General features: G+C 40.3%; 1 protein-coding gene across 14 annotated transcripts in view; it reads left to right on the forward strand.

Annotated features, from left to right (window-relative positions):
- pde4d (phosphodiesterase 4D, cAMP-specific) overlaps positions 1-20,484 on the forward strand; it is a 669,903-nt gene that overhangs the window by 599,905 nt on the left and 49,514 nt on the right. For 11 of the 14 annotated variants that reach the window (XM_059989353.1, XM_059989356.1, XM_059989360.1 and 8 more), the window contains one exon: positions 20,300-20,412. The exons of 2 other annotated variants lie outside the window; for them this stretch is intronic. In XM_059989353.1, coding sequence (XP_059845336.1) covers positions 20,300-20,412 — 113 coding nt within the window. Of the gene's footprint in view, positions 1-20,080; positions 20,254-20,299; positions 20,413-20,484 lie in introns of those variants that run through there. One more of the 14 variants, XM_059989367.1, reaches the window with a different exon arrangement.

Genomic DNA, 20,484 nt, shown 5'->3' on the forward strand with positions numbered 1-20,484 from the left:
ATTGCATTATAATTCCAGCCATCAAGCTTCACCCCTGATCACAGAGCTATCTGTCATCATCATCATTGTGTGCCAAGTGGTATAATGTAGGTGATTGTGGCCTATAGCCATGATTACACTTGGGAATTTTTCTTTTACAGAAGTAGCTTACAATTACCTTCTTCTGGGCAGTGCCTTTACAAGTTGGGTGATCCCAGCCATTATCAATACTCTTCAGAGATTGCCTGTGGTCGCATAGCCAGGATTTGTGATGTGCACCAGCTGTTCATACAACCATCACCATCTGCTCCCAAGGCTTCATGTAACCCTGATTTGGTGGGGGCAGGAGTGGGGGGAGCTAAACAGGTACTACAGCCCTACATCTTGCTCAAGCGTGACCTGAATGCTAGCAGAGGGAAGGAGTGCCTTAAACCTCTTTTTGTAGAAATGTATCTCCATCCGCCACCTAGCTCTCTGTGTGGAATTTCCAAGTTCTCCCTCTGACTGTGTGGGTTTTCTCCAAGCACTACAGTTTCTTCCCACATCCCAAAAGGCATGTGACTGAAGTAAATTTATCATTGTAAGTCTCCCCAATTTATCATTATCATGGTAGTTTCTGGAGGGGTAGCTGATGGGAGTGTGGAGGAAAAACAATTGTATTTATACAGGATGACTATAAATGGTGTTTGATGACATTAGATTGTCTGAAGAGCCTGATTCTCTGTTGAACACTCTTATCTGTCAATGTCATGTACATATATCTGAGGAGTATGAAAGATTGTTTCCAGAAACTTATCATGGTTTAGCTAACTATTACAAACGTTTTAACCCATTATCCCAATCTACCAAAGCCAGTTTGTCTGTCCTTCATGTTTATATAATTGCCATTATTTGCATTAAAATCTTCACTTTTGAATTGTATTGTCTCCATCTCAAATAGAATATGAAATTCCATCACATTTCCCTGCAGAATTGCTTGCTGAGAAATTACAAATTAACCCTGTTAATTAAATAAGACAACTTCTAAATGAGGCTATTCCTTAGGTATTTCCATGCTGTATTGCTCCAGGAAACATGTATTCCCATGTGTATTCTACAAACATATTCATTAGTCTGCTTTTACCAATGTGATTCCACTAGTCCTTGTGAAGATTAAAATCTTGCATGATTGTTACCCTATTGTTCTAATCTCTCCAGCACTTTTGCTGCTATTAGGGGGCCTATAAATTACCCCCCATCAGTTCTTTATTTGGTTATCCCTCATTACTTTTCATTCGTACTGTTTACATTTGCCATTCATTTTGACAATATGCTGCCTCACTTACGCCCTTCCATCATTCCATATATGAAAGTATTTTCGTAGGACAATTGTAAACTTATAACATGCAAGAGGATATTCAACACTTTCTATCTATGCTGGTCAAAAAAGAGCTGCTCAGCTCAATCCCACAGTTTTAGCACTGAGGCCATTGCCTTCCTGGACACAGCCCTTTCAAGTCCATATCCCAGAACATTTGGATGTGATAAGGCTTATTGTTCCTATCCCCTTCCAACTAGCGTGTCCCAGAGCAGTGGGTGAAAATGTTTGTCATCCGCTCTTTAATCCTTCTACTAATTGCTGTAACTCTAATTTTTGACCCCTCTGCTAGGGGAAATAAGTCTTTCCTATTGACTTTGTTCCCCTCATTTTATGTACCTTAAGTAAGTCATTCAAGTCTTTTCTATTTCAAATTGAACATTGCCAGCTAAAGATTTTCACTCTTGACAACAACCCCATAAATGAAAAGACAAAGTACTGGAAATAATAGCATCATTGCCGTAGAGTTTTCACCTGAAATGTTAATCAGTCCAGTAATATGGAGACTGGAGCTGGACATTATATGAAGCTGTGGCCTAACTTATGCTGATTATAGGTTATAATATAACCTCCCTACCGTTGTATTACAATTGTCACCAAGTGTAGAGGAGCAGGACACAATTTACCGGTTAACAATAACTAATAATAAACTGCAAAATAACAAGCCATGAAGGGTCACAGAACAAGAGGGAACTGATACTAAACATAACAAGGTAACAGAGGGCTAGGAGTCATTGGCCAAGAATAACTAGATCATATGCGTGAGCAAGGATTGTGGATGAGAGCTGAATTTAAGTAGATTATGGGTGATGAATTAGAAATGAGCAGCCGGTGATGCCTGTTAGCTGGGTGGAAACTGAGAGGTGCTTGCCTGCACAGGCCTGACAAGCCCCTCCCCCCAACCAAGGTCAGCACCCAATGGCCCAGGGTGACCCGTTGAAACTCCTCGATGAGCGATGGACTCTTTCCAGTCAACCATACCCCATCCATGACAATGTGAATCCATCAATCAGTGAACCATGTACACTGGAACTCCTTCCACCATCCTAGGTTCTGGAGGTGCAGGCTCAAGTGGGTTGGCTTGTCCATAGACAGCAGGCTTGAGGGAGGACATGTGGAGGGTAGATACCATCCTGAAGGACGGTAGCAGCTGGAGGTGGCAAGTGACTGGGGCGAGAACTTGTGTGAGTTGGTGCACAGGAGTAGATCTGGGGTGGACAGCCAAACACAGTCCACAGGGTAGAATCGTCCAGCTGGGTGCCACCGGTGGTTGGTCTGGCAGCTGTACTCACAGTTTGCAGCTGGGATGACCCTTCCAAGCACTCTGGCATCAGCAAACCAGAGCCCTGGTGGACAGGACCTCTACAGTTGGCTCATCCATCGGGAATAATGGGAGTTGGTAGTTGTGGCATAGGAGGTATAGATTGTGGGACAGCTCAGCACAGAATAGATATTTCTTCCTAACTGCGAGGGCTCTGCAGGTGTTGATGAGGATCCTGCAGCCTGAAATAGTTCTGGGAATGGAACTAAGGTTCTGGCTGATGGTCAGGAGTGGAACTGAATTGACATTATTACTTACATCCTTCAGATACATGAGCAAAAATCTTTACATTATTTCTCCTAAATGTGCAATCTGCAATTATAGTAATCTATAATAAATATTACTTACAATGGGATAGTCAATATAACATAGAAACACAGTTGTGTCAGCATGAATTAATCAGTCTGATGGCCTGGTGGAAGAAGCTGTCCCGGAGCCTGTTGGTCCTGGCTTTTATGCTGCAGTAATGTTTCCAGGATGGTAGCAGCTGGAACAGTTTGTGGTTGGGGTGACTCAGGTTCCCAGTGATCCTTGGGCCCTTTTTACACCCCTGTCTTTGTAAATGTCCTGAAACATGAGAAGTTCACATCTACAGATGCACTGGGCTGTCTGCACCACTCTCTGCAGGGTCCTGCGATTGAGGGAAGTACAGTTCCCTCACCAGGCAGTGATGCAGCCAGTCAGGATGCTCCCAATTGTGCCCCTATAGAAAGTTCTGGGGATTTGGGGGTCCATACCAAACTTCTTCAACTGTCTGAGGTGAAAGAGGCACTGTTGTGCCTTTTTCATCACACAACCAGTACATACAGACCATGTGAGATCCTTGGTGATGATTATGCCGAGGAACTTAAAGCTGTTCACCCTCTCAACCCAGATCCATTGATGTCAATAGGGTCCAGGCTGTCTCCATTCCTCCTGTAGTCCAGAAGACTGAAGTGATGGTGCTTTTGAGGTTGGTGGTACTCTCCCAGGTAATACTAAACACAAGTCCAGCTGCACTCTGCTGTGAGGGTCCTGAATCCCATGGAGTAATCCAGCACAGAGTGTGAGCCTTGACGCAGGCAGAGTATCCAGTCACTTCCTGGAGAGTCAAAAACCCACATCTCAGCAGTGAATTCCTCATATTTACTGTCCCAGTGAGTAGCAGCCAAAGTCAGAGCTCGCCCAGTCAAGAGAGATGATGAGGAATCTGAGAGATTCTTGGCTCGGTGCGTAGAATACAGAGATGGCTGGATCTCTGAGTGTAAGATATATTGGGACAGGAAGTTTTGCTGCTTCAGGTTGGGGATCCATTGAAGCACTCGGGCACTGTAATCAAGGAAGGAAGTTGACTGGTGTGGGGTTACTGTAATGAGTCGGAGAGTTGGTTGAGAGTGATGAGCAGATGGTAGATGGTTTCCACCTGCTTCTGGCTTGTGTAATCGTGTTGGCAGATGACTTTCAGGTGCACATACACTTCTGCGTCAATCAATGTTTCACTCATCCTGTCAGGAAATATAGAGGAGGCTTGACCCAAACACAGAGCAGCGGACACGATTTAATATTGAGCGATAACTTTAATAATAAATTGCATAATAACAAGCCATGGGGGCCACAACATAAGAGAGAACTGATTCTAAACATAAGATAATGAGGTAGCAAAAGTCCAGCTAGTTCATCTGAGTGAACAAGGACTGTGGAAGGAGAGCTAGGTTTAAGAAGGCTGCAGGTGATGAGTTGGAAATGAGTGGTAGGTGACTCCTGTTACCTACCACTGGGTGGAGAGTGGGACATGTCTGCTTGTGCAAGCTTGACATCGAAGAATAGAGGATAACATTCTGTATGCCACTTCGATCTCTTCTGCTGCCTTTAAGGATCTGTGGATACACATACCGAAGTCCTCTTTGTATCCCGTAATCTCCTATTCTCCTTGTTGCAGATCTTCAGAACTGTCACCTCACACTTATGTAGATTGAATTTTATTTCCAAGTTTTTTGTCCAATTGACTTGATCATTTAGTATTTTCCTGCAGGGTAATTCCCTTTCTTTCTTTGTCAACTACATGGCCAATTGTATCATCTACAAACGTTACTACAATGCCCCCTGCGTTTAAACCTAAATCCTAAGATGTACTGAATTAAGAGCTGAATACTGAGCTCTGTGAAGCTCTATTAGAATTAGCCTTCCAGTTACTAAAATATCCATCAACAATACTCTTTGTTTCTGCCACGAGCTTTGCAGTTTGTCCCACTCTTGATTCCATGAGCTCTTGTTCTTTTGACCAGCCTGTCATAACCCTCCTAGATGAAACTGCTTCAGTATTTTGTCTGTCTGGAGTCTTAAAGGAAGTACAGTCAAGTTCATGTAGCGTTGATTGCAATGCACCAAAATTCCCTGGATTTTATCCCAGAATATCATACACATATCTATCCACTATTCAAGAATGGCTTCATAATAGGGTATTATAGGCTAGTTATATTGACTTCTGTCATAGTGAAAATGTAGGAATCTATTATCAATGGGAAGTAAACAAGACATTTGGAAAGTCATATGATGAATAATCATAGCATGAATTTATCAATTGAAAAGTGTACTGGAATCCATTAAAGAACAGGCTGGAAATAGTAGAACATTAGATGTAGTGTATTTGCATTGCCAGGAGTGATTTGATACATTACCGTATTCCACTGGGTAAGAGCAAGTGGGGTTGGTGATTGGGGGCAATGTATTGGAATGAACAGGAGAGAGGTGAACTAACCAAACACAGTGAGATTATTTTCACATTGACAATCTGTAACTGGTGGACTGTCTGAGCGATTGGTGCTGGGTCCTACATTATGCTTAATTTATAGAATGACTTGGATGAAGGCACCATGTGTTCTGTAGCCAGGTTTGCTGGTGATAAACGAAAAGGGAGGACTAGTGAGTTTAGAAAAGGATAAGTGAGCTTTTTAAGGAATATATGAGTAAATGGGAACGGAGTTAAAACATGGAATATAATTTGAAAAAAATGTTTTCCACTTTTGAAGGAGGAATGACAAAGGAAATTATTATTTAAATGAAGTGAAGCTCCAGAACACAAAGCTCAAAATGTTAGCAACAATTAGGAAACCTAATGGATTGCTGTTCATTTTGCGAAAGCCATGGACTATCAAAGTAGGGAAACTTTGATGCAGCTTTACAGGGCTCAGAAAAGACTATATCTGGAGTATAGTTTACAGTTTTGCTTTCTATACTGCTTGGAGGATGTGCTGACGTTGGAGGCAGTGCTGAGATAGCTCACAGGATTGACTCCTGGGATGAAGTGGTTGACTTATGAATAAAGGTCGAGTCATTGCTCGTTGGAGTTTGGGAGAAGTGATCCGATTAAACCTTCATGACTCTGCAGGGCATTGGCAGGGCATTGCTGTGAAGATAATTTTCCTTCGTGGGATATGCAAAAACTATGAGGCATTGATTCAGAATGAGAGGTTGGCTATTTCAAACAGAAGTAAAGAGAAATTTCTCAGAAGGTTGTGAAAGTTTGAAATTCTCTACCCAGAGAGCTGTGAAGTCAGCCTTTGAGTATGTTGAAGGATGAGATTCGTGGAAATTAAGGTGCAGGAAGAGAACAGAAACTGGTGATGGGGCCAAATTTGGAACAATCATCATCTTACTGCATGACGGAGCTGACTCAAGGGGCCAACTGCTCTGCTCCATATGTTCTTAATGAAATTGTTCCCAAGTTAACCTTACTAAGAAGAAAGGAGGAGAAAACAAACTTTTGCCCACATGCAACCACAACTTCATTATGTGGTTTTATTTTAGATCTTTCCAGGAATATAGTCAGAGTTAAATGATTCGATATGAGGGTAGTATTAGAGCAAGAAGTATAAAATTGTTATATTTTTATAACAAAATGTAATCTTCCTAAAAGCCTGATTTTGTTTTTGCTGCAACATTTAAAATCCAGCCTTTCTTCCCAGCACTACCCTGGCCAAATTTAAGCATTAGAAAGGTCAGTGAAAATGCGGTCAGTCATGTTCTGTACACCATCACATTAAGTACTTTAGAACCCTTTATAATTAGCAGTCATGGGGAAAATTGTAAAGCAATAAAATTGTTTGGTGAACTATAATGTACAATAAACAGTACAGTGAAGGACATATTGTGCTTTATTCCTCAGATTAATAGCTCTGAATGGGATTAATGGACATCTTACCATTCCCCAACAGGGTACAATATAAGGCTTTTATGAGGAAATGTAGTTTTATGAGGATGATTTCATTAGCTAATCCAGACATTCAAATCTGCCATCTATGTGAGTCGTTTATCTAATCACTTCTTCCTCAGTAGTGACAAAATGAAAATAAACACTGGCTAATCAGGAATGTGAAGAGGTTGTTGCAGAGGAAAGATCATGCTCTCAAACTTAATATTTTACCAGACAATAAACAATGTTTATCTTCATGTTATAGTTCAAATTGTCCATGTGAATAAAGAAATGTTTAGGACCAGTCTGTGTTCTATCAAACTGCATTATCAGGTACATACAAACCGACGCAGAATCGACTTCTTAAAAACCATCAGTAGATGTGTTTAATGAGCCTCTTTCTCTGGCAGCGCATTCACAGAAGATGCAGTGTAAACTGTATATGTTTCTTACTCTAAGCAACATGGACAAAAAACTGGAGGAACTCAGCAAACCAGGCATCGTCTATGGAAAAGAGTAAACAGTCGTGTTTCTTAGATTTCCAGCATTTGCACATTTTCACATCTCTGTTTCTTACTCTTGTGGTTTTTGTATTTTTAATCCTTTCCTTTATAAGGCAATAAGTATCTTGTCCTATGAATGTAGATTTTATTGGAAGGCTGTAAAACTGCAGATTTATAGAACTTAATTTTCAATCAATAACATTGACAAATTGTAATCAATAAACATAAGCACTTATCAAAGAATTTTCCTGCATATATTCCATGCAGTTGAGAAGTGTTCCTTGCTTTTTTGCCGAGGAAGCATTCATCATTAACAGAAGCAGGACATAAATACATTATGATGAATTTTAGCAAACTCAAATTTAGTTTTCCATTTTGTTTCATGATTTGTCTACATAGAACTGCACCCAGAAAGCCTCTCAAACCTTTACTGTTCCTTCAAATGTACTTGCATCATTGCTGCAAATTTCCTTTATAATTTGTTTAACAGTTATTAACCTTCAAAAGTTCCACTTCCCTTTTGCTGATAACTTCTTGTTTTTAACATTTGTCCCCTGGAATTTCTCCGTTTGCCCAGGGCAAATTATTTGCCTAAGTTAACAAATCCCCTTCCCTCTTTCCCAGTTGGAAAGTAAAAAGCGAAGTGCCACTAATCAGAACAGGTTTATTATCACTGGTGTATGCCATGAGCTTTGTTGTTTTGCAACCACATTATAGTACAAGGTCGTTATTTAAATAAAAATAATTATGCATAAATATGCAGCTTATCATCCACATGGTGCCACAATGCCAAGCGAGGCCCAGTATTTTAAACATTGTCTAATGGGCAAAAGTTCTTCTTGTTCAGAATTGGTCCTGGGTCATTGTCTTCATTGTCATAAATATAAAATGTGTACCCTATATACGGGATGATGATAATTGCCCTGTTGTTGCTTCATCAAGATTCCATTAGCTTAGTTCCAGTGGCAGCAAGATCTCAGGAAGCTGAGTAAGGAGAAAATGTTATGGAAGCTTTGACCACTGTCAGAGCAGGGAGAGCTGGGGTCAACTCTAAAAATCATGAGGCTTTTAACAGTTTTCATCTGCTGCTTCCGGTCACCCTGTGATCTCTGTCTCGGAGTCCGATGTCAGGCTGGCTTTCAGGAGGGTGACCCCTCGTACGGTGGCAGGCCCTGATCAAGTACCCGGTAAACCTCTCACAACTTAGAGCAACCAACTGGTGGGTATATTCAAGGACATTTTCAACCTCTCATTGCTACTGTCAGAAGTTACCACCTACTTCAAAAGGGAAATAATTACACCAGGAAAAGTAGTGTGAGCTGCCTTGATGACTGGCGTCCAGTAGCGCTCATATCTGCAGTGATGAAAAGCTTTGAGAGGTTGGTTATGGTCAGAATCAACTTCTGCTTCAGCAAGGACCTGAACCCCCAGCAATTTACCTATTGCCACAATAGGTCTAAATTAGATGCAATCCCAATGGCTCTTCACACCGCCTAAGATCGGGACAGTACAAGCACCTATGACAGTATGCTATTTGTTGACCATAACTCAGCGTTTAACACCAGCAATCCTACAGTCCTGATCAATAAGCTATAGAACCTGGATCTCTGAAACTCCCTCGACAACTGGATCCTCGACTTCCTAACCAGAAGATCACAATCTGTGCAGACTGGTAATAATATCTCCTCCTTACTGGCGATCAACACTGTTGCACTTTGGGGGTGTGTGCTTAACCCACTGTTCTACTCTGTATATACTGTGTGGCTAGGCATAGCTCAAATACCATCTATAAATTTGCTGATGATACAGCCATTGTTGGCAGAGAGGGCATACAAGATGAGATATACCAGCTAGTTAAGTGGTGTCTCAGCAAAAACTTTGCACTCAATGTCTGTAAGGCGAAAAAGCTGATTGTACTCTTCAAGAAGGGTAAGACAAGGAAGCATGAACCCATCCTCCTAGAGGGATCAGAAGTGGAGAGAGTAAGCAATTTCAAGTTTCTGAGTGTCAAGATCTCTGAGGATCTAACCTGGTCCCAACATATTGATGCAATTATAAAGAAGGCAATACAGCGGTTTTATTTTATTCGGAGTTTGAAGAGAATTGGTTTGTCATCTAAGACGCTTGAAACTTCTACAGATGTACCGTGAAAAGCATTCTGACAGGATGCATCACTGTCTTGTACTGGGGGGGGGGGGGGGGGTGGCTACTGCTCAGGACTGAAAGAAGCTACAGAAAGTTGTAAAATTAATCAGCTCTGTCTTGGGTACTAGCCTCTGTAGTATCCAAGACAACTTCAAGAGGTGGAGTCTCAGAAAGGTGCCATCCATTATTAAGGACCTCCTTCACACAGCATATGCCCTTTTCTCACTGTTACCATCAGGGAGGAGGTACAGAAGGCTGAAGGCACACACTCAGTGATTCAGGAACAGCTTCTTCCCCTCTGCCATCTGATTCCTAAATGGACATTGAACCCTTGGACACTACCTCACTTTTATTATTTTGTTTTTTTCTCTATTTTTATTTTAACTATTTAATACACATATACATACTTAGTGTAATTTATTTACTTATTTATTTTTATTTCCTATATTATTATATATTGCATTGTACTACTGCTGCTAAGTTAACCAATTTCACGACATACGACAGATAATAAACCTGATTATGATTCTGATTCCGATTCTTTTGATGAAATCAATTAAAAGTTGTTAATGCTCAACTAATTCCTTAATGTCAAAATAAAAGCATTTATTAAAACAATTTAAAACATTAAACTTTTGAAAAAAGTCTGTTTAAAGTAGTTTGCCTTTTCCTGTCCTTAATTTGTAGGACTCCTGAAATCAATGGGGTTTTAGGTGGAGAGGTATTTCCAAATTGAAGGCTGGATTCTGCACTTCTTGTGGCAGACTTCCAGGATTCATGTATTTGACAACACATGCTTTGAAGTCCTGGAATTACTGTTGTTTAAATGGCTGAGTACCAGAAACTTCATTCAAGACTGCTGATGTTAGGTGGCAAGTATTATCCCATTATAGCTTAAATTCCACTCTGTATGTTTTTTTTTGTGTGGAAGGCGTATTTTAATGACAGGCTTTCTTTGAGTCATCAAGACATTTGAATCTTTCATCTATATGAACCATTTATCATTCCTTCTTTCCAATAGTTCTTTAATCACCGATGAATAAACACTACTACAATCTAGCATATTAAGAATATGTGGAAGCGGGTCAATTTTTAGACATAGAATTGTGGTGCAATATAGACTTTACTTTTGGCTCTCCTGAAACAATATATCAATGCAGGGGGGAGAAGAAAACTCTTGTAAAAGACAACAAACTGAAGAAGATCTAGATACATGCTCATGAAGAGAAAATTATTGAGGGAAGTTTTGAGAAGAAAAGCAAATTTAATTTGATCTGGTGTCCATCACTCAGTTAAGATATCCTGAAGTATTTTCTGTTTTGTGTACTTATTATGCAGGCAAAGATGACACCTTATTCAAGGAAGCTTTTTTTTTAATCTGCTGGGCTTCACTTCAGAGCAATATCCCATTTTGGATTTTTTAAATTCAGTAAAAATTCTTCTTTCCTAAAAGGGTACTGCATCTCTGTTTCCCGTACTGAAGAATATGGTTCATACAGATAAGTGGGAATCAGTAGAAATGATGTATAGAGATTTTCAGAGGGCTGCAAAGGAGGTTCATCGCCAAGAAATTGTGGGTAATGTACTTGCATGGATTAAGGATTGGTTAGTGGACAAAAGGCCAAAAGTGGCAATGAACAGGTCTTTCTCGGGGTTTCTCAGGCTATGATTAGTGGGATACTGCCAGGGATTGGTACTTAGGTCCCAGTTATTCATGATCTATTTCAATAATACCAGTTTTAATTGTTATTCTTGCACCACACACTTCCCACATCTCCTGAACTCCTCTTCAATTAAAACCAAATTTGAAAACACATAGTAACACACACACACAAAATGCTGGAGGAACTCTGCAGGTCAGGCAGCACCTATGGGAATGAATAAATAGTCAACATTTTGGGCCAAGACCCTTCTTCAGAACTGGCATGGAAACACATGCCTTAGAGCAATTTCAATGATCAGGTCTGGTATCCCAATGAAATCAGTTTTTCAGTCAGTATCACTAAAATGTTTTCAATTTGCACAACATCACTAATGTCTGTGCAAGCACAATAGTTGCCATGACATCAACTAATGTTTACCTAGCCAAAGTAGGTTCAGGGAGTCCACAAATAGTGGAAGGCAAATGGAAATGCTAGTAATTTATTTGTTAGACTCCTTACTCCAGGGCAAGATATCATCATTAGTTCCAGGCAAGAGCTCAATACCAAAGAAACAAGATGAAAATAAAGAATGGGCTAGGAAACTATACTGAGAAATAAATGGTGGAAAAATATAGAGGAACAACAAAGGGGAAGAGAGAAGTGAAAAATAGGAGAGCCTTATTTTCCTATCAGTTTAGCAGCACCAAATTTAGTGCAATGAAAAGAAGTGGTTATGAGACTGCTTCCAGTGCTTTAGTGCTGACTATAGTTGTATAGTGGGGATCCAGCCTGAAAACTGGGGATGTAATCTGCAACCCTCCAAAATACAGAGAGGTACAAGAAAAGGGCCAGTAACATCATGAAGGATCCCACCCATCCAGCTCATGGTCTGTTTGTCCCACCTCCATCAGAGAGGAGGCTATGTAGCATCCCCTCCAGGAGCACAGACTCAAAAACAGTTACTTTCCCCCCCAACCACTGCTACTTTATCATTTACTCCACCCACTAACCCTAGCCTTCACACCCCCCAATCTCTACTACTTCATCATTTACTCTCAGGCACCTTATGTACAGGCATTCCTGTGCCTAGCATCACTTTATGGATATAAAATCCATGTATATAAGCTATATTATGTATTTATATTTATTGTTTTATTTATTATTATTTATTGTGTTGTTTCTGTGATCATTTTTTATGTGCTGCATCAGATCTGGAATAACAATTATTCTCCTTTACACTTATGTACTGGAAATGACATTAAACAATCTTGAATAATGCATGATGTCTTCCTCCCATATGTTAGATGTTGGCTTTTTTATTTCAGCAGTCTTAACATTTGGAATTAGAGAGATGAAAAAGGAAACACAACTGAAGATACTGGCTATCTGTGTTCATGGGGCTATATTTCAGACCTATTAACTTAGCAGCATTGAACTGCTGCTGCTATGTTAACAAATTTCACAACGCATGCTGGTGGTAATAAACCTGATTCTGATAGGGATTTAGGGGAACAAATTGGTAAGAAGATTGCAGACTGTTTCAAGAAACATAAGGTTGTTACAGTTGGTGATTTTAACTTTCCACATACTGACTGGGAATCCCTTACTGTAAAAGGATCAGATGGATAGAGTTTGGCAAATGTATTCAAAAAAGTTTCCTTCATCAGTATGTAGTTTTGGTCACCTACCTACAGGAAAGATGTACTCAAGGTTGAAAGAGTGCAGAGAAAATGACAAGGATGTTGCCAGGTCTGGATGACTTGAGTTATAAGGAAAGATTGAATAGATTCAGGCTGTATTAAGTTAGAAGATTGAGGGGAAATTTGATAGAAGTATACAAAATTTTGAGGGGTATAGATAGGGTAAATGCAAGCAGGCTTTTTGCACTGAGGCTGGGTGAGACTAGAACTATAGGTCATGGCATAAGATGGTTTGTGGTAGGCAGAGAGTTAAAGAAGAGAATTTGTTTTGGGTTCAGGTGTTGGGGCCTGGTGCTGTGGTGGCCTAAATAAAGTTTTTAAAGCTCATCATGAAGAGAAAATGGATAGACAAACTGCAGGAGCAACTCAATGGGTTAAGCAGCATTTGTGAAGGCAAAGGAATGGTTGATATTTAGAGTTGAGACCCTGCATCAGGACTGAGAGTGTAGCGGAAAGATAGCCAGAAGAAAGAAGTAAGAAGGAGAGGTGGTGAATGTAAGTCAGTGAGATGAGTGGGTGGCAGGCAAATGGAGCCAGGTGGAGGAAGACACTGTTTAGAAATGGAGGCTGGTGGGTAATAGATAAGGAATAAAAGGCGGAGTTAATGGAAAAAGCGAATAAAGGCAGAAGGAGCCTAAGTAGAACAATAGGACTGGAAAAGGAACACAGGGTGGGGGTTAAGTTAGAAAATTCAGTGTTCACACCATTGACTTGTAAGTTACCCAAGAGGAATACATGTTGTTCTTCCAGTTTGCATTTGGTCTCTTTGTGGCAGTGGAGAAGGCCGAGGACGGAGAGGTCAGTGGGGGACTGTCAAACTGATTGCTTGTGATTTTAACTCCTCTTCCATTCCTACATGGCTTGTCTGTCCTTGGCCTTCTCCTTTGCTGTACTGAAGCAAAGCACAAACTAGAACAATGCCTTATATTCAGCTTGGGTAGCTAATAGCCATAGGCACATACATTGACATTCCCATTGTCAGTTAAAATGTACCTCCATTGTTCCACTCTCACTCCTGCTCATCCACCTAGGGTTTTACTTCCTGGTTCCTACTTATCACCCATTGACTTCCACGTCTGAACTACCCTCTCCCCAAGAGGCTCTATTCCCCACTCCCCTAGACTGTCTCTACCTTCTTCTGTTTTCTATCTATTCTCAGCTGGCTCTATTGGCATAATTAGTTTCCTTATCTTTTTCCATTTATCGACCACCAGCCACCATCACTAAACTCCCACTCCCCCATCTGCCCATCATCCCTCTCCTCAGCCGGCTCCACCTATTGCCTCATCTCTCCTCTTACCTCTATACACATCTTCTCTCGACTCTTTCAGTCCTGGCTCGTGGTGCAGGGTTGTGACACTGAGCAACTCTTTGCCTCCACAGATGCTGCTAAGTTCCTGCACTAGTTTGTTTTCTGTCCCTAGAGAATATTTTTTTTTCTTACAGAGATATGGAATGTAAAATATCAGGGCGAGGGGAGGGAGAAAGTGGTGTAAATAGTGCAGAGAGAAACAGAGCCTTCAAGTGTTGGTGGGGGAAGAACCTGGCGAACGTGGACAGACAGATGACATTTTGAATAGGTGGGCGTGACAGGGGCGTTGATGCGATGAGGATTCATCAGAGCTGTTCTGTTGATTGCAGGCGTAGTTCTCATTTTGTCCTTCCTTATATCGTGCTATCAACAAAAGCATGAACACACCAGCCCATCAGGAAACGAATCGAAGGATTAGCTAGTAAATATTTTTGCAAGAGTTACCGTTTAATTTAAACACACCATGAATCCAGAATCCTCATGAAATCATTTGCAAATGCTTATAAAGTTTCATCTCTTTAGTTCTTCAGGATTATTTGACACTGTGGAAATAATATTACGTCCTTCGCCGTGATGGATGCTGTTCCTTCAGCTTTACAAGTGTAAATTACCTACTGTTACTGAAGCTGGAAAGTAGGCGTTTGTTTTTACTGTACCGTGGTTTCTACATTTCATACGGCGTGAAGCCACGTCACTCATTAGCAGAGCTCCTTGGAGGTGGATAAACAGACCCATGAATTTAATTTCATCTCTTTCAAACTCAGCGTGTAGAAAAGTTGACTGCCAGCACTTCAGACAAAAAAAAGAGATGTTTGTAATAGCAGAATCAAACTGTGTATTTGTTAAACTTGAATTCAAATGCGACAGAGCAAAGTCATTTTTATACACGTTTGCAAAAGAAGCTGAGGTGTGTATAATTTGCCAGACAGTGGACTGAAGGCCAGATTACTTCTAGTTTTATTGCAATTTATTTTAATTAATTTATGACGCATTTAAAAGATACCTGCTACTCAAATAAACTCCCACATCAAGCCACTGTTATGCAGAAAAGAGCACCAAGTGGTAACAGGAATTTAGTGGTGAACCAGCAATAAGATAATGGCACTCCAGAAAGATGTTATTCCTTTTCATAATGATAACATTTAATGATGGTTAACTTCTCTCCAGACTACCATCCCTTCACCAGTTAATTTTGTATTGGATGTTTATTTTACTGATTGGCACCTTAAAACACATTACAGAATACTTATCTACCCCTTTGAGCCTTTGGGGGTTCTCTGAAAACATTCAGCAGTATCCCTTGGTATCTTATTAGACTCACTTAATACTTGATAGAGTCCACGAGGCACCTGACCAAATTCAAGTTCTTATTTCCGCAAATCCAGCAAGTTGGTGGAAGGTTGGTCACATGGATACTGTATATGCATGATTTGCAAGTTCACATGATATCATTGGATACCAGCTTTTAACTGTTCAAAGCTCCACATGCCTGATGCATGTGTTCCTGACGTTGCTGGAAACCCTATCATTAAAATGACAGTTGATATGAATTCTTAAGTGTTCAATGCACAGTGCCTTTCCAGCACTTTAACCAGTTGCCTGCCCTATTTCTGTTGAGATAGCAGAATTAAAATTAAGCAGAGTATATTGAGTGTGATATCACAGGTTTGCATTGAAAGTGGAATGGGAGCTAAATTGGCATTGAGTATCAAAACCAGTTGCTTTATCACTGAAAGTTAACTTTGCTCTCTCTGCCACACATTGTTATCTATACGGAGCCAGGATGGCAAGTGTGGAGGGCAGCTACAGAATTTCAGAGCTCCAGTAGCGCTTCATGGGGTCTCCAGAGATGACCCTGACCATTTGTTGGGTCGGCAAAAGGCAAAGGGAATAAAAGATGTCTGTGCTGTTGATAATGTAACTGCAGTTTGGGCCCAAAGATGGTTAGCTGTGGTACCTGGCTGATTCATTCAGGCTCCTATGCTCCCATGAGAAAGGTTCTTGAATAGTTTTCATTAAGTTGTCAGTGTTTGTGGCAGTAATCCCACGCTGGTCCTGTTCATGAACTATATTGCATGCTTTGATATCAATAGGCTCTTGGCTCTTGCTAAGGCTGCTCTGGGGTCAGGATTCCAGAAAAACTTCACATACAGAATCCCTGTATTTTTCTCTAGTATCCTTACTTAGAGCATGCAAGAAATTTTTCCCCAACATGCCATCCTGAAATGATGAATTTTAGGCACTGTTCATTGTTTCCAATACCTTGATCTCATCATTGCCCTTTAAGGCACACTCCTGGCAAAGTACAGCAGGAAATTTGTAGGCAGCAAAACATGCCCTTTGTGTGCAGTTGATCATGTGCCAATACAATTTTACTTAAATTTCAGCATAATTATAAGTTTGAAAAAAAAAATCCAGCAGTGCTTTGCCCTACCATTATGAAACCAGGCAGTTATTACAGTTATTAGGTGTTTTTTGCACCACCAAGATAGCCCAAGGTGTAAGGAAATATTGTTTTGAACTCGTCATTACAGTATCAAAAGAAAACCGGTTAGATTTATGCAGGAGCTTTCAACATTTCCTAAAGTTCTTTAAAGCTCAAATATTTTTGATGGGAAAAGTAGCAGTGAGTTTGCCGTCAGCAAGTTCTCAACAAGCAGGCATGTGAAAATGACTAGGTAATCTGCTTTTAGTGGTTGATTATTGGCTTGAGCACCTGGCTGCTTTGCTCTTCATCGAAGTAGTGGCATGGGGCCTTTTACATGTACATCAGACATCACACCGTGTACATGGCTGCTCCAACAGTGTAACATTCCTTAAGTGAAGCACTCCTTTGTGCTCAAACCTCTGAAGTGGAACTTGAACCTTGCATCTCTAAAGTAAGAGTGATTATTATTTATAAAATAATTTTTATTGACCTGAGTTACTTTCAGATTTTACTAAAATGTCTGGTAGAATTATTGATTCTCAGATTATTTTTCTACTTAACATCTTTGATACGTTAACATAATCATTATTAAACCACACCTAGAGTATTGTGTTCTGTTCTGGTCGCCTCATTATAGAACCAGAAGGATCTGGAAGCTTTAGAGAGCATGCAGAGGAGACTTGCTAGGATGCTGCCTGGATTACAGAACATGATCTATGAGGAAAGATTGAGCAGGCAAAGTAGGGTGAGAGACAACTCGATCGTGGTGTATAAGATTATGAGTAGACTTTTTTAGCCCGGGGCAGGAATGGTCAATACCAGAGGATGTCCATTTAAGGTGAGTGGAGGAAAGTTTAGGGAGATGTCAGAGGTAGATTTTTAATACATAGAGTGCCAGGCGCCTGGTAAAGATTGTAGAGGTTGATAGAACAGTGACGTCAGATCAGCACATTGGATGTAAGAAAAATGGAGGATTATGGAAGGGCTGGATTGATTGTGGAGAAGGTTTATATGGATCCACACAACATCATGAGGAAAAGAACACACACTGTGCTGTACTAGTCAATATCCTGTTTCTTTCTTGGTGACTTCAAATTTAATACAGTGCCCTGAAAAAGTATTCAGCTCCCATAAATATTTTAATAGTTTACTGTCTTATTTTCTAAAATTAAAATATATTGAAGCAGGATTTTTGAGCTAATCTACAAAGCATTGTGCATCATGTCTGTCAATAATTTACTAGAGATTAAAAACCAAAATTGTGAGGCAAAGAAAGTATTCATCCACTTTGCAATTAATAGGCTAGCTTTTTTCAGGTGCAATACTGTAGATTACTTTATCCACCCACCCAATTTGTTGATGTAGACAATTGGAGAATCACCTGTTTTCAATGAATTTACAAGAATAAATACCCCCTCTCTCTGTAAAGTCCAACAGTATGGAAATCTTTCATCAGATCAAACCAAAATGAAGACCAGTACTTGCGACAAGTCAGGGAAATGGTAATAGAGAAGCACAAGTCTGTGGAAGGGTTCAAGATCACCTCAAAGGCACAGAACATACCTCAGAATTCAGTGCAGTGCATCATGGGAAATGGAGAAAATATAAAACTGCAGCCACAGGTCGCCCCTCCAAACTTGGTCTCTGCAGAAAAATGGCACTTGTAAGAGAGGCTACTGTGACACCAACAGTCACACTGAGTGAGCTGCAGAGGTCAGTGGCTACAAATGGAGATGAAGTTCTTTTCTCCACAATCTCTAAGGCCTTGCACAAAAAGGATATTTTTGGAAGAGTGGTAAGGAAGGAACCCTGACTTTAAAAAAGCATACTCTTGTCCATAAAGACGTTGTAAAACCTCACTTAGAAAATACTGTAAAGAGGTGGAAGTAAATGTTGTGGTTGGATGAGACTAAATTGGAACATCTTAGCCTCAACACTAAGCTGTACATGTAGCACTAATCATATACTGCACGTCAGTCAGGTACACCATCTCTACTGTAAAGTGTGGTGCAGATGGCATCATGCTTTGTGGATGCTTTTCAACAGCAGGGACTGGAAATCTGGTCAGGAATGATTGGTGCTGCTAAATACTCTGGGTAAAAACCTGCTAGCCTTTGCCAGAAAGCTTAAACTGGGAAGGAAGTTTACGTTTCAGTAGGACAATGACCCAAAGCACACTGCCAGAGCAACCAATGAGAGGCTTCAAATGAAGAAAATTGATGGCTTTGGGTGGCCCACTCAGAGTCCTGAGCTCAACCCGAATGAATATCTCTGGCAAGACCTCAAGATTGCTGTCCAGCACCATTCCCAAGTAACCCAGCACAGCTTGAGCAACTTTGCTTGGAGGAAAAGGCAAATCTCACTCCATCACATTATACAAAGCTGATCGAGAGTTATCCAAAATAAAAACTTCCAGTAAGATGGTGTGCTCGCAAACACAGCACTATTTTTTAATGTTAGCTTGCTATTTTGAATATTTTTATCTTGGCCCCAGAGGAATATTGTCTCATTCAGCTGTATCTACGGTTTGAATGATAAGTAAACTTGATTTGATTGGCTGTAATGTGTGCGAGAGATGGTCCAACTAAGCACTGAGCAAAGAGGGATGAATACTTTTGAGAAGCTGCCATTTCAGTTTTTGAACTTTTAGTTTTTCTTTTTTGACAATTTTTCCTGTTTTTTTTTTGGGCTCTGCTGTGGGGGGAAAAGGAGCATGTGATTCACAACTAAATGTTCTTAGTTAAATTGATTAAAATCTCTGGTTGTAATACTCTTGTACAAGAACAAAAGGTTTGGGGTCTGAATACTTTTTCAAGGCATTTTATATTCTTAAAATATAATGAAAAATAGAAAAATGTGTATCAGTTCAATACATTTTATTGTGATGGAACCTGGAGATATTTTGGCAGCCAACTCTCAAAAACTGCTTTGTATGCTTCTCACTGAAGGCGTGCCAGATCCGGATCCTCCCTAAAGATCTATGCCGGGATTTCTAATCAGCCTGGCCCTTTGCTTTTTCAGAGCACTACTGCTTCTGGTTCAAAGAAAAGAGGCAGACTTTCTGAGTTATGTGATGCCACAGAGTCCTCTAACTGATTCTAGTATTACGAAGATAAAACTAGTCATATTTTCTTGAAGTGATGCGAATGGTTTAATGTCACAGTTGAAACAGGAAAAAAAGCAGGAAACTAACCTAATTGGAAGTGGAATGTGTGAGAGGATGTACTGGCTTGTTCAAATGGTTTTATACATTCAACTGAGCAGCTGTGGAGCAGTTTAAAAAATTCATTCGGAATCATCATGAAGAAAATTTCATGGGCAATGTGAAGCTGTCTCAAGTACCTGGCTCAGGATAAAAGCGTCTATTTATTTTATGGAAAATATTCTGCAGACTAAATAAGTGTGTTCACTTTGGCTTTAATAATACCAGTACATCAAAGGATGGACAAAGAGAAAATTCTTCATTCATTGTATAACGTTTATGACTGACGGACCTGCTACTGTGTTTTGCTTTCCCACAGAAAAAGAACTCAACGCTAACGTGGCCGCTCTGGTTTGAAACAGAGAAAAGAATATATTCCTGTTGTTATTTTATTGAGAAAACATTATGAAGGACAACTCATGTGTGAGCTCTGGTCACCCGAACATGGCTTTGTGTGGCATGGTGGACCCTTACACTGTCAAAGCTAATCCTGTAAAAAGTTCAAAAGCTGAACTTCCATTCATCTGTTTGCTCGCAGAGGAGGCCTACCAAAAGCTCGCAACAGAGACCCTGGAGGAGCTTGACTGGTGCCTGGACCAGCTGGAGACCCTGCAGACCAGGAATTCTGTCAGTGAAATGGCCTCCAATAAGGTACGACTTTGATGCTGAGGACTATTGGTTCAGTATTGCTATTTGAATAACCTTTGAGGCAGAGAAATATAA

Source organism: Hypanus sabinus, chromosome 14, assembly GCF_030144855.1.
Source record: "Hypanus sabinus isolate sHypSab1 chromosome 14, sHypSab1.hap1, whole genome shotgun sequence".
NCBI classification, from domain to species: domain Eukaryota; kingdom Metazoa; phylum Chordata; class Chondrichthyes; order Myliobatiformes; family Dasyatidae; genus Hypanus; species Hypanus sabinus.